This window comes from Aristolochia californica, unplaced genomic scaffold (genome assembly GCF_029961685.1).
Source record: "Aristolochia californica isolate CCGP_79_NKW_82.1479 unplaced genomic scaffold, dmAriCali1.0.hap1 SCAF_14, whole genome shotgun sequence".
Classification (NCBI taxonomy): Eukaryota; Viridiplantae; Streptophyta; class Magnoliopsida; order Piperales; family Aristolochiaceae; genus Aristolochia; species Aristolochia californica.
Window position 1 is genome coordinate 6,094,603 of NW_027181815.1, and position 13,631 is coordinate 6,108,233.

At 37.9% G+C, this 13,631-nt stretch overlaps 1 protein-coding gene across 1 annotated transcript; it reads left to right on the top strand.

The window, feature by feature from the left end:
- Positions 1-4,386: 4,386 nt before the first annotated feature.
- Positions 4,387-13,631, top strand: LOC137950084 (uncharacterized). The gene is made up of 7 exons (XM_068796450.1): positions 4,387-4,782; positions 5,574-5,692; positions 5,787-5,972; positions 6,086-6,181; positions 6,339-6,410; positions 7,699-7,815; positions 12,068-13,631. The coding sequence occupies exons 1-7, from the start codon at positions 4,479-4,481 to the stop codon at positions 13,412-13,414; spliced, it is 2,241 nt and encodes a 746-aa protein (XP_068652551.1). The 5' UTR covers positions 4,387-4,478; the 3' UTR covers positions 13,415-13,631.

Consider the following 13,631-nt stretch of genomic DNA (forward strand, 5'->3'; position numbering starts at 1 on the left):
CAGAACCTAAGCACAGCCTTCTCCGCCCTAGCTACGGCTCGTTTTTAATATTGAGTTCTGTAAAAAGTAAAACAAAAAAAAAAACACACCACCCCGAGAGGGTGAGTTAAAAAACTAAAACCAAAAACAGTTCGCTGTGACCTGAAAGTCCCCGCTTTTACGATAATTACGTAAAAGTGGCTGCAACTTTTCTCTACTTCGATATCTTTCGAACAGGACGATCCTGGCTGCCCATTCTGTGGCCCACCTCTAAATCAAGTAAAATCGATCGATATACATCTGGTCCGCCTGATGGGCAATTAAGGTGCTAAATGCTCCATTATGCACATAATCTTCTCTCTGTTTCTTGCCATGCGTCGTTCAGTATTAGGCTCCGTGGGCTGAGGATTCAAGCACAAAGATTACGTATTTATTATGTCTACTGTTAGCTTAGAGAATCACTTAATGGTCGGGAACTGTTGGGAAGCCGCATTCAATCATGCAAAAGAACTTTTCAAAAAATATCAGGTGAATCCATTAAAAATAATCATCATCCATTCTTAGTGATGGGCATGTGGTGGATGAGAATGTGTTGATGGTCATGGATAAGAATGGATGTTGATGAGCATGCAATTTTAAATCAATTATTCGAATGTAATACAAGGGAGTTAGCCGGGAAGGAATTGGAGATCAGCTTCATTTTGTTTACAACACTATTAAAGAAACACGTCCGAATTTATCTTTTCTCTTATTATTCCAATGGGCAGTAAATAGGAATTGTGATTTTCTAGAAAACTAAGTACCAAATTAGCTAGGACAACTATGGTGTGTTCCTACCACCGTGCAGTAATTTTTCGTTTCACTCAATTTGTGTAGTGATGTGTTAATGATTCATTTTGCCCCGTTAGTTGGATATAACATTGAGTTTCCTATTATTCCAAATAGATACCATAAGAAACCAAGGGAACAATGTCATAGGGAACCCATTTCCCCCTACTAAATATGGTAATGAAGTTACTATTTGACACTGGGCAATGGACTTTGGGTGTAAGCCAAAAACTCATATGGGTTTGGAAAAGGACAAGTTTTTATTATCCTTGCCCCTGCCGAGTTTGTGGAAACTTGTTGGGTTTATTGGGAAACTCATTGACTTAATTAGGGATCCAATTAGCATTAGATAGGTTTAAAACTTGGATGAGTTTTTTCTAAAATCGGGCAAGAACAAAAGTTAGCCGAGTTGGAACACACTCAAGCAACTTTTACCCTTAAGCTAGTGACTCGACTGAGTTTAACATGGAAATGGAATGTGCAATTGCACATGTGCCCATGACGAGGTTGAACAGGAAGTTGATTAATCATAAAAAAATTTGTAAAAATGGCATAAAAATTTCAACATTTGATAATCATAAAATATTCAAACAGAGGGAAAGGATTCCATTGGTGGTCAACTATTGGCAATACAATGTTTGGTTTGCTAAAAACCAGACCCCAAAAGCTAGCGATGTTTAGGAGGACTTATGCGGTAACTTGGGTTGTTGAAGGAAAAAACAACACTTAATTTGATTGAACTTTCGATGTTTAGGAGGACTTATGTGATAACTTTGGTTGTTGAAGGAAAAAACAACACTTAATTTGATTGAACGATCAAGGTCTATTAAAATGTGAGACCATATTTTTTTACTTTAGAGGTTGATTAAGACAAATTTTAAGCATTTTAGATCTATTGAACTGTGCGGATCAATAAAATTTGACTTCATTTGGTCAAAATTTTTTTCATTGATGTACCTTAACATCGTCATTAACCTTAAATTTCGTGATAACAAACTAAGGAATCAAATTATGCCATTTGAGTTAAAAAAAATTAGTATTTACAATATTTTTATAGCTTTGACTTTTTAGGCATTTGAATGCCAAGGTTGGGATTCAAATGTCAAATCTCAAAAAAACAATTCTAGAATGATTGTGTATTTGTCCCGAGTCTTCTATCTTCATTTGAATGCATTCCATGAATCATATTAAATGTTCTTTTATTGTATACATAGAAAGCTTGTGGGGAAGAAAGAAATCAAGAGTTTATGGATAAATGTAAAACGAAGACGTGTATATAAGGAGAAAGCGTTTAACATGAGATTTATATCTAAAAAAGAAAAAGAGGGTAAAGTGGGAGAGAGGTGCCAGCAATGGTAACTCCGGGAATAATTCGTATTTGAAGCTACAAGTCCACTGTTGTTGATATTGGTCTGTAAAACCACAGAGTATGTTCATCGATTGTAGTCCGCTCAGGTAGAAAGGATTGTGCATTTGCCTACCTGCACAGGAGAGGAGCTTTTATCCGGTTTTCATCCTGCCCTTCTGTGGCAGACCACTAGAAATTTGAAACCACGTTCTTTTCGGTTGTTACCTTTTTCAGTGTTATTGAGATTCTTTGTGGTACGTGAGTCATTTGATTGCCTCCTTGTGAGATCGGAGAACTGATATAACAGAGGGGAAAAAGGATGGTATTTTTCCCAAGTGGTATCCATTTATGTGCTGTCAAATGATATTTGTTGCGAGGAATTTTATAGCCTGAAATCTCTTTTTTGTAAACCAAATTGAATGATGCCCAGGTGGTCATGATTAGTATGTTACCAGTTGGTTTTGTTCAACCGGTTTGTTATCTGTAGGTTGTGTAAACTTTTGAATAGCTTTGAATGTCTGGTGTTTTTTCTTTCTTTGCTTCTTCTGCGGCCACATATGCTCATGGGGTACTCGTATATTTTTTATTGCAGGGTCTATGATCAGATGCCGGAGCCTAGGTGGGGGATCTCCATGGGAAGTTGTGCAAATGGCGGTGGCTACTATCACTACTCATACTCGGTCGTTCGGGGCTGTGACAGGATTGTTCCTGTAGACATATATGTACCAGGTTGTCCCCCTACTGCTGAGGCTCTACTTTACGGAGTCCTTCAACTGCAGAAGAAGATCAACAGGCGAAAGGACTTTCTGCATTGGTGGACTCAGTGAGTATGTGGGAGTATGTATTTTGACTAAACTTCAGCAGCTTCAGGGGCGCAGTAGAAAGTTTATGGTGATCTGGATGGTCGTATAGGGAGAATAAAAGAGTTCTTGTAAGAATCTTGTCTGTATTTTTATGTCTAAAGTTGGACCCTTGCGGTTACTGTAGATAATTTCTCTGAAAATCTCAGAAAAGTCATGAATGTAATCTTCCCGTTGTCTGCTTTTGAACGATCTATGCTCGTGGACATAAAACAGGGAATTCTTATTCAAGTAGTAAATGCAAAGGGAGAGTGGCTGGATGATTCATTCTCTTAAAGAACTATATAAAAATGTAGTAGTCCTCGAGGGAAAGTGAACGTGACTATTTTTTGGAATTTGATTAAGTATTCTAATAATGTTTTCTCTTTGAAGAATATTAGTGAAAAACTCACTAATTCTCATCATAAAATAATTTGCTAAAAATTGTGAATTGAGGTATGAAGTTGATATTTGATAATATTCAAGACATCAATTATCGTAAATAATAAATATAAAAGTTTATATTTATAGATTAAAAACTAATCAAATGATAATATTTCTATTTCTGAAAATAAAATAATAAATTAAATAATCGACAATGTAAAAATTGTTATATATTTAAATTATTAAGGAGCTAATAGTATATTCATTAGATTGTTACCGCTTTAGTGACTCAAGAATTAAAATTAGACATGGATTCAAATTATATCTAAATTTTTATTTTTCTAATTAACTACAGATTGAAAGTATATATTAATTTTAATAAATTAATTATTTGTATAAAAATCTAATAAATCATTTCGAATGATGTGATTTCACTGACCGCTTTTCGAGGGATGGGCTTGGGCGTTCTATTCATATGTGGGAACAACTGCCGTACTGTCATGGGTGTGGACGGTTCGGGTCAGCGTGGGGTTTACTTGAACTTGAACCTGATCTCTGACTCTGAAACTCAAACCTGAAAAAAATTCGAATCATCAAACTTGAACCGATTACTGTATTCGTAACCCGTCTCCGTCAACCAACTTAAACTCGACTCATTCCATTCTATCCTTGTAAAACTCCTAACCGTCTTAATCCTGTTATATATCTTTGTCTTGTATGTTTAAAAAATCCATCAGTTTTTTTTCCTGTCTCATTCCCAACTTTCGGGGTGAAATTATAAACCCGAGTTCAGGTTTTTTTGGGTTGGAGAGGATTGGGTTCCCCAGAAAACGCGACCCATGCCAAACCCTAATCCTGGTCTCTCCACGAACGAGGAGCGCGGACCTTGTTCGGGCTGTGGGATTGCCGGGCCTCGCACTGACATCAGCTTCGTGGCCTTGTCTGCTACAGTACTGCCACCAATAAAAGAGAGAAGCCACTAGCATTATCATCATTCTCAAACCAGAGGGGGTTAAAAGCAGCATATCATCATTCTTTACTAGGGTTTCTCTAAACCTTGCAGCCCCTTGCGTTCGCTTTCCAGAACAAATCAGCTCTCAATGGCGGAGGACCCTCAATTCGCTTCTCGGCCGGACAGCAAGCGCAAGTACGATGACCAGACTCCCCCTCCTTCCGTGCGTCGTGCCACAGGTTTCTCTGCGCCAATAGCGTCCCCATCGCCGGATTCACATACCAATACCGCTGCTCCTCTTTCTTACAATAGCGTGCCTCCACCGGCCGATGAGATCCAGCTCGCGAAGCAGCGCGCTCAAGAGATCGCGGCACGACTCTTCAACAGCGCCGAGGCCAAGCGACCTCGTGTTGAGAACGGAGGAGCAGAAGACGATAAGGGTTTCAGCAGTGGTTAGTTTTTTTTTACTTGCCTTTTTTATTTTTTACTTGCTTGCATTTTGATTAATTTGTGTTGTATTTCATCTTAGGTCGCTTTTGTATTCTTAACCTGGTTTTTGCCTTTGTTGCACGCTTCCTTATGTTATTTATTGAATTTTAATTTATTTGAATTAATAAATTTTTTACGAGGAGTGCATCAGGTTGACCATGTGTTAGGTTTTATTTGGGGTATGAACTATTACTTGTTTCTAAATCGTTTTCCTGTCTTGATGCTTGGGAGGGGGAGGCGCATCGATGCTTTTGTTCAGTTTAGAGGCGGGGACTTGGGCGTTTCAAGATTCAAATATTGTTTTCTATGTTCATTTGCTCACATGATACTTCCATATTCGGGTCTGGCTGACATGAAATGGTGTTGGATGCAGTGTGCATGTGTAATCAACAGAATTGTTTAGCTTGTACGAATTGTTCAGTTTTTTTTTTTTTTCTGTCTGATGTTTCCTTCTTTCGGCATATTTTTGTTATAGATGCAGAGTATCTTTTAAACTTTTTTATCTTAGCATTTGATATCTAGATTATTCTTGTTATGTGGGACCTCTAGCAAACCTGTCTGGTTTTTATTTCCGATTTTGCTTTGTTCTGGGCACTTGCTCTCATTTTGTGCAATATTATGATCTCCTGGCCCAATTTTCTTTCACTCTTTATTTAAAATTTCAATGTTGTTGTTGTTATTCAATAAATATGTTTTTGTAGTGACTTTAATGATAAAAGCTGTAAATTTTAATATGTAACCATTTATTTGGCAGACTTTGTGCAGAAGCCACCAAGTCAGCAAACTTTCCATTCTCAAGCTGTTCTTGCTCCTCCTGCATCTACATACGGCTTCCAGGGTACAAGCAAAAAGATTGACATTCCAAATGGGAGGGTATGGATGATTTGGGATGAAGTTGCGTTTTAGCAAAAAAAAAAGCTGTACCTGGAATTGTTAAGTTATATGTCTTAAATATTTTATTGTTCAGGTTGGTGTTATTATTGGAAAAGGTGGGGAGACAATTAAATATCTTCAGCTTCAATCTGGTGCTAAAATTCAAGTAACCAGAGATATGGATGCTGATCCAAATTCTCCAAGTAGGTTGGTGGAACTGATGGGTACCCCTGAGCAAATCAGCAAAGCTGAGCAATTAATAAATGATGTCCTTGCAGAGGTAATTGAAACTCAATAGATTTTACCAATTATGTTTTTTTTACCCTATTGAAGGAGCCTTTTACCTATCTGCAGATAACTATTTTTGAAGTATGTTGTTTATGATTGCTATAGGCTGAATCTGGAGGTTCTGGCATAGTTGCATCTCGAAGGTTTGGTCCAGGACAGATGGGAACTGAGCAGTTTATCATGAAAGTCCCAAATAACAAGGTTTTGTATCTAGTTATTTTTCATATTAATTGTTGTTGATTGAACCTCTGGGTATCAAAGCATTATAGTTTCTTGTTAATTATTATGTTTTGGTTATTGTTGTTCATCTGTTCTTCATTTGGTTGAGATTGATCTTATTATTGTTGTCTGATTGTAGGTTGGTCTAATAATTGGTAAAGGTGGTGAGACGATTAAAAATATGCAAGCCAGATCAGGAGCTCGTATTCAGGTTTCTAAATTATTCTTAACGATGACTGATATATTTTCTCTGATCATAGCTCTCTCTCTCTCTCTCTCTCTCTCTCTCTCTCTAGCTCTCTCTCTCTCTTTCTATGTACATGCTCTGACAAACACACTATGTTCCTTGACTTGGTCACAGGTTTCATAACTGATTCCTATACTTAGGAGTGCATCCATAGTTAGGGTTCATCCATTCTGCAGGAGTTGCATGTCGTAAACAGTGAAGTGGAACAAGCGAGTTGTTACTCTTGCATAAAAGTCGATTTTTGCTCCCTAGTGTGTGCAGGGTTGACCAGATATGTGGGTCACACTCTGTACCAATCAAAGCTACCCTGAAGACCATGCTAAAAGGAGAAAAAAATATCTCCTGTTACCATATCACTCGTCCAAAGCTATTGAATTGATAATTATTTCTTTGACTAGCATCTGTTGTTCATTCTTAAGACACGGTCAACATTTTAGTTAGTTTAGATATCAGAGCTTAGGGCTTCTCCTTCTCTTTGTCCAATTTAGGCTTTGCTTGGTTTCAGGGAGTATGAGACAAAATAAACAGAAGGTTTTTGAGTGGTGGGTAATCTCATATGTTCTGTCGCGTACCCTTATTTCATTTCTTTCACTGTACTCCAATCAGATAGGGTTTTAATGATGCTTTATTATCAATTTGCAGTCAGCCTACTCTCGGTGTTACTTTTTTGCCTGTTCTTATTGTTCTTCTGTCTCTTTAAATCCATTCCTCAACCCATATCAACACATCTGCTTAAGTGATACCTGTGGAAGTTTCTGTTAGTAAGCCTTCCATACTAGTTACGGAACCCCAAATGTGCATATCTCTCATATCCTATTATATCTTACTGATTATGCAGTACCTCCGATGTGCATGGACTACTTCAGTTTTGCATAATGAACTTTGGTCAAATATGACTTGTGCCCTTTATTTTCATGTAAACTTAAGTTGCTTTAGTCTTTTTGAGGTTTATAAAATGGCATGCCTCTTTTTCTCCTTTGCTTCAGAACACTATTTTCTTACTCATATAGCTTACCGAGGTCACTTTTAGTTTGACTGTGATAAGGTAGTTATTAAATTTGTAATTTGCACTTTTATAACAGAGTTTTGTGGAATACTTATCATATTGCTTGTTGACTGTTGGCTGTGTTATAATGTATATGTATCTTCTGTGGTCACTGTAAACAGAGACAGGTAGACCTTGCTTATGTTGCTTTCTAGGATTTCCTTTTTCCTTTCTGAGTGCTTTCTTTTGCTTGTTGCTTTTTTCCAGTTGATTCCTCTCCATCTTCCACCTGGAGATACATCCACTGAAAGAACTGTACAGATTGATGGCACTCCAGAACAGATTGAAGCAGCAAAGGAATTGATCAACGAAGTTGTTAGTGAGGTGTGCATAAAGTGTTTGTGCTCATTCATTTATGCATAAACAAAATTGCAGTTGCTCTTTTGTGTCTCGGAGAATATTAAAAAATGTTAGCTCTTTTTTATTCTTCTGAAAATTTGTGAGAACATGCCTAAATACATCTTAAAGTAAGATAACTGCAAAATAAATCTATTTTAGATTTTTTTTTTTTGGTGGAACTGTCTGACAACTGTGTGTTGGTGTCAAGTTTACAGTCATACCAACTCTTCTCTTGGAACTCCATTCCTGTGTTTCCTCATCTTTACCAAGTTTTGCTACTTGTATATTTGGTTTATATTTATGTCGTTAATCTTTGTTGGACATCTATTACTTCATAATTTAGCTATTTTTTGGTGTGTTACTTTAAATGTAATAATGATTCCATAGAATTACATGAGTAACAGGACTGATGCTGGTTGAGTATATGTGATGCTAAGGAAAATGTGGACTCAAGGCTGTTCATTGATATGGTTAATTGGATCTATTTGAGATTGTTTGTGTTATATGTGAAAATGGATGTTGAAGGATTTAAATTGTTTGTATGGTTTTTTTGTTTCATTAAAATAATATTACCTGTACTTAACGAATGCGAGGGATTGAGGTTGTTTGTATTATGCTTGAAGATGGATGTTGAAGAATTTAAATGGTTTGTATGATTTTTTTGTTTCCTTAAAAATAATATTACCTGAACTTAACCAATGGGAGGGATGGTTTAGTTCCCAATTTCCATCATTTATTAGATACATTGTATTGTTCTAAGGTCTACTGTTGTTGGTTTTGCGCTCAATTTGTAATTACTTACAGTTGCAAGTTCAATTTTATTTGATATAGTTTTCTGAACACTCACTTTCTCTCTTTAGCACTCTCTTTGCATAACATTTCCTCAAAGCATGATCAATAATATTTGTCCTCCAAAAGATATTGGTTGTGTTTGATGACTCATTTTTTCTTCTTCTTTTGTACCATATGCTTAGGGCTGCATTTCTGCTGTTATTCTTACTACTCATTTTTCTTTGTAAAAATAAAATGTGGAGTTCCTACGTTGGTCTTATACTTGGATCAACTGCTTCAAGTTGTTCTTATATTTGTTTGTATCTTTGGTTTTGCAGTGGTGGTTCCTTTTTTATCTGCCTGCATATACCTCGACCACATTGTTGTGGTATTTTTTGTGATTTGATTCAACTGTTTTAAAGTTTTCAGTTATCCATAGATTAAAAGACTCCGGAGAGGTGAATGCTGCCGACTAACTATTATCTGACATGGCAACTTGAATCATTTGTCATGCTATATTACCTCCATTTAGTGCAGGTTCACCCTTTTTTCTTGATTTATTACTCTTAGAAATTGCATCAATATTTTTGTTCTGGAATACTGCTATGCAGAATTCGGTTATCTTCATCCTACAGTTATCTTCAACTTCCGAGGAGGATTTATCATTTTGAAAGATTCTTTAATCCGTCAGTTCCGTCTGAAAACTGTGACTTACATTAGCTGTCTTAGATATCCTGTCTTCCAATAAAATAAACCAGTTGTTATGTATTGATTAAATTGCAGTTTACTCTATTGAGATCAAATCTGCAGGAATTTCAGCTGCTTGTGGTGTGATTTTTCTCCCTATCTGCAGTTAACCGGTGTTTATGTCCCTCTTCTTGCATAAATCAGGTTGAGATAGCTCAGTTCACCATTCAGATTATTGGATTGGACATCTATGTCCTTTAGTTCTATTGATGCGCCTTACTGGTATATATCTCAGATTAGGCTGCTTGCTTTTCAAATCTTAGCTTTCAGGGTATATCTCTGGTGCTTTACTTGGTACAGTCGTTTCCGAGTGTATGTGTCATAGTTTCAAAGGTTTGCTTTTGAGCCTTTGAAACTCTGAGCTCACTTAAAAACTTATTGTCATTCTATTTCTGAACGTATCTGGCAAATGATTATGGGGATAACTGCCTATACTTGTCCTGAGGGGTTTTTAACTGTACATATCCTTGGGCATTATTGTAGGATTAGCTTGTCTTTGTGACACCAACTTGGTCCAGGCTTTAAAAACCAGCTAGTATCGGTATTTCTTGGGCAGGACACTGGTATGGTCTTGAATCTTGATCCTTCTTAATTGCCTGATGATATTCTGAAAGACGATTTAAGCTTCCAAGGTTTGGTTAATTTTGTACATCCTTAGAACTTCGGTGATATTCTTCACGCACACACATCTCAAGTTTGATTTCTAAATTTCTTGTTTTATTATCTTCTTTTCACTTTTGCTTTTATCTTCTTCTGCTTAAAATGTGGGGATGCTGCTGCAGCATGCTTCATTCTTGGGATCTTTATATATAAATGTTATTAAGTCTATTGAATTTTTAGATAAATTGTCTTTGACAATATCATTCTTAATTGAATTGGTAGCTTCGTTTTTCTTCCCATATATGCATTGTCTGAGCATTTGTGGCATGCCATAAGATGTTCTTTTATGTTAATAGACCTGTTACCCTTTTTTTGTTCAGCTTGTGTTGAAGTCTGTACGTATTTGTTCTTTCTTGTTGCATTACTTTTTAAGTCCAGTGATACTCTTATATGGATCACGATTTTTATACTTTAACTCTGCAATGTGTTGTTTATGGATTTCTATCTGCCATCAATATCTTAATTATTGACTCATTTTTTTTTCTTTTGAGTGATAGTGTATGATCATGTACTATACGGTGAGCTTCAACTGTTGTGTTTCTAGTTTTTTTTGTTTTGTCAATGAGCTGTGCAGCAAACATCTCTTTTTTTTTTATTTAATGCAAAACTCGAAGGGAGGGTAGTGCCATCTTGCTGATCTTTGGAAGACCTTTTTTTTTCAATTCTGAAATCTTGTCTTTCGAATTCATTTTTCTTTCAAGAAAGCAATGTTCTATAAATTTATTGTTATAGATCTCTGTATTAGTCTTCCTACTTTTGTATTATGTCACTAATTTATTTTTATACTCCTATTATATTTAGTTATTGCCATTCAATAACTCAGTTTTGGACCAGTTTGTAGTACTTTTGGCTGGTGATGATTGATGTAATCCAAGCACCTGCATCTTGACTGTGTGTGCTTGTCATTTTTTTCCACATTTGGTGCATCACAAATACTTTTCACTTTAGGCTGGGGATCAAAAAGTTTTGTAAGTGGTTTATTTTTTGCAGTTTTGGGTACGCAGAACCCATTGTATCCTTATGATTTTCACTATAGACCTTAATAATAGAAAATAAGAAATTTATTAGCTCAGCGGCCCATCTGTGAGACTTGATGAGATTGTTTGATTTTGATTGTCGTATCAGATTCAGTGAATGAGATGCTTCCTTTAGTCAGTGATTTTATTTGATGAATCAGGTACTACATGTCTATTAGGGTGGAAGTATTTTTAGATTCTCTCCGACTATTGCTATTTGGGAGTTGGTTAAAATTTTTCATCACCTGATGTTACTAGCAAGTGGTTGATACCTAACACCATGTTGTTTGCAACCCTGTCTGTAGTCTTTGTTTTTTGTTGTATTGGCCAATTATCAATGGAAACATTTGATTCTTACTAAACATAATTGGTCTACTTGTCGGCATTGCCTTCAGTTAAGTATTATTAGTCTTTAATCTCCTGAGAGCAACTTTGTTTTGGTGTTTGGGTTTTGGGGGGATGCGGGGAGTGTTTGTTCATGTGGTTTTGGCTCCAATGAATCTCTACGGATACTGGTATCTGCAGTATTGCTCTCTCAACTGTTATGCCTTACAGTTGCTCCTTCAAAGCTTCATCTATGGGATTCCCAGTGATCTATTTTTTCCATTCTAGGGTTTTGTAAAATTATTATGGCCAATTCTGGTGATTACAATGTGGAAAAGGAGTGCTTACTATATTATGATATATCCATCTATGAATCTCTCAAACTGTTTTTGCCATTTCTGGCAATATGTTGTTTTCTATGTGAACCACCTTTCTGTAGTTTTTGCCATTGTTCTTTTAGTACCCATTCGCCTCAAGTGGGGAGAGGATGGGCATTTGGTGATGTAGCTTTGAACAGTTGATCTCCAGTGCGGTAAGTATGTGTTTTCATGCTCTTTAAGTTGGCCAGTAGTGTTAAAAGCTTCACAATTTTATGTTCATCTTTCTGCTCATGAAATTGCTGCTATTGCTTCTGTTATGCTGTGTGTATTGTGTTGTGATTTCTCAGTGCTTTTTGAGAGGGTATGCCAGTTCATATGTAGAAAAACATTGTCATGCAGAATCGTGCCAGGAATCCACCAATGAGTGGAGCATATCCTCAGCAAGGCTACCGTCCTCCACGGCCCCCAACAAACTGGGGCCCACCTGGTCCTCCTACGCAGCAACCTGGTTATGGTTACATGCAACCTGGTGCATACACTGGGCCTTCTCAGTATAATGCATCTCAACCACCTTATGGAGGTTATCCCCCACAGTCTGCTTCTGGTGGGTATTCTGCTGGGTGGGATCAATCATCAGCTCCACCAAGTCAGCAAACCACTCCTGGTAGTGGATATGACTACTATAATCAGCAACCTCCACCTCAGCAACCATCCTCGACTGTTGGGTCTTCTACACCTGGAGATGGTTCTAGTTACAATTATAGTCAACCACCAGCTGCTAATTATGGTTCACAAGGTTCATATGGTGATACACAATACTCCCACCCGCCTGTTGGGCAGCAAGGAGGCTATGGTCAAGAAGGGTACAGTAGTACTGGTGGATATCATGCACCTACTTCTCAGCAGGGTTATGGCCAGCAACAGCCGACCTCTCAATCTGGATTTGAGCAGGCACAAGCCTACAGTTCTGCTCCAGGTTACCCAAATGTGAACAACCCTAACCAAGATCCACCCGCTTCATATGGGGCACCAACTGGTTCAACCCAAACACCTCCTCAGCAAGTCCCCCCATCTGTCCAGCCTCCAACTGCAGCACAGCAAGGTGGATACACTGGTCAACCACCTACAACGACACCACCCAGCTATTCCTCTCAAGGTGCGATTGCTCAACCTGGTTATGGCATGCCTCCCTCCTCGCAGTCTCCTTATGCAAATCAAGCACCAGGGCAGACTGGCTATTCTCAGTCTGGTTCAGTAACTCAGACAGGCTATGGGCAGCCACCTCAAGGACAAAAACCAGGTCCTACTACTCAACCTGTTTATGGTCAAGGTCCACAGCAAATCCCTCCAACAACTCAAGGTGGGTACATGGCTCCAGTGCAACCTGGGTATCCTCACTCGCAAATTTCTCCAGCACAATCTGGATATGGACAACAAGATCCTGCTCTTCATCGTACTCTTCCATCAGGTTACGGGCCTGCAGCCCCTCAGGCTTCCTATGGTCTGCAACAGACTTATGGTGCTCCAGCATCTGTCAGCCAGCCAGGCTATGGGCAGCAGCAGCAGCAGCCACCTCCATCGCAGCAATATGCAGATTCTTATGCTACTAGTGGTGGTGGTTATCCTCAGCCTCCTGTGTATTCAGCCGATAGTGCGGCAAGTGGAAATACACATGGTGCGTATGACGCCCCACCAGGAGCACAGCCTGGACAGGGTGTGGTGGCCAAAACCTCCCCACAGACATAATGTGAACTTGATTTAAGCGTAGGAATGTTTCTAGTTACAGTAGTTTGAGGTAACACTAGCCGAGCTTGTCTTTGATGTGTTTTTTATTCAGGCGAATGGTTTAGTATTGACTTTTTATTGGTGATTATAAGAATGGTGATTGTAAGAAGGATAAATATTAATAGGTCCTTCTTGTGAGGTATTATTATTACATTTTAAGTAGGATTTTGGAAGTCTA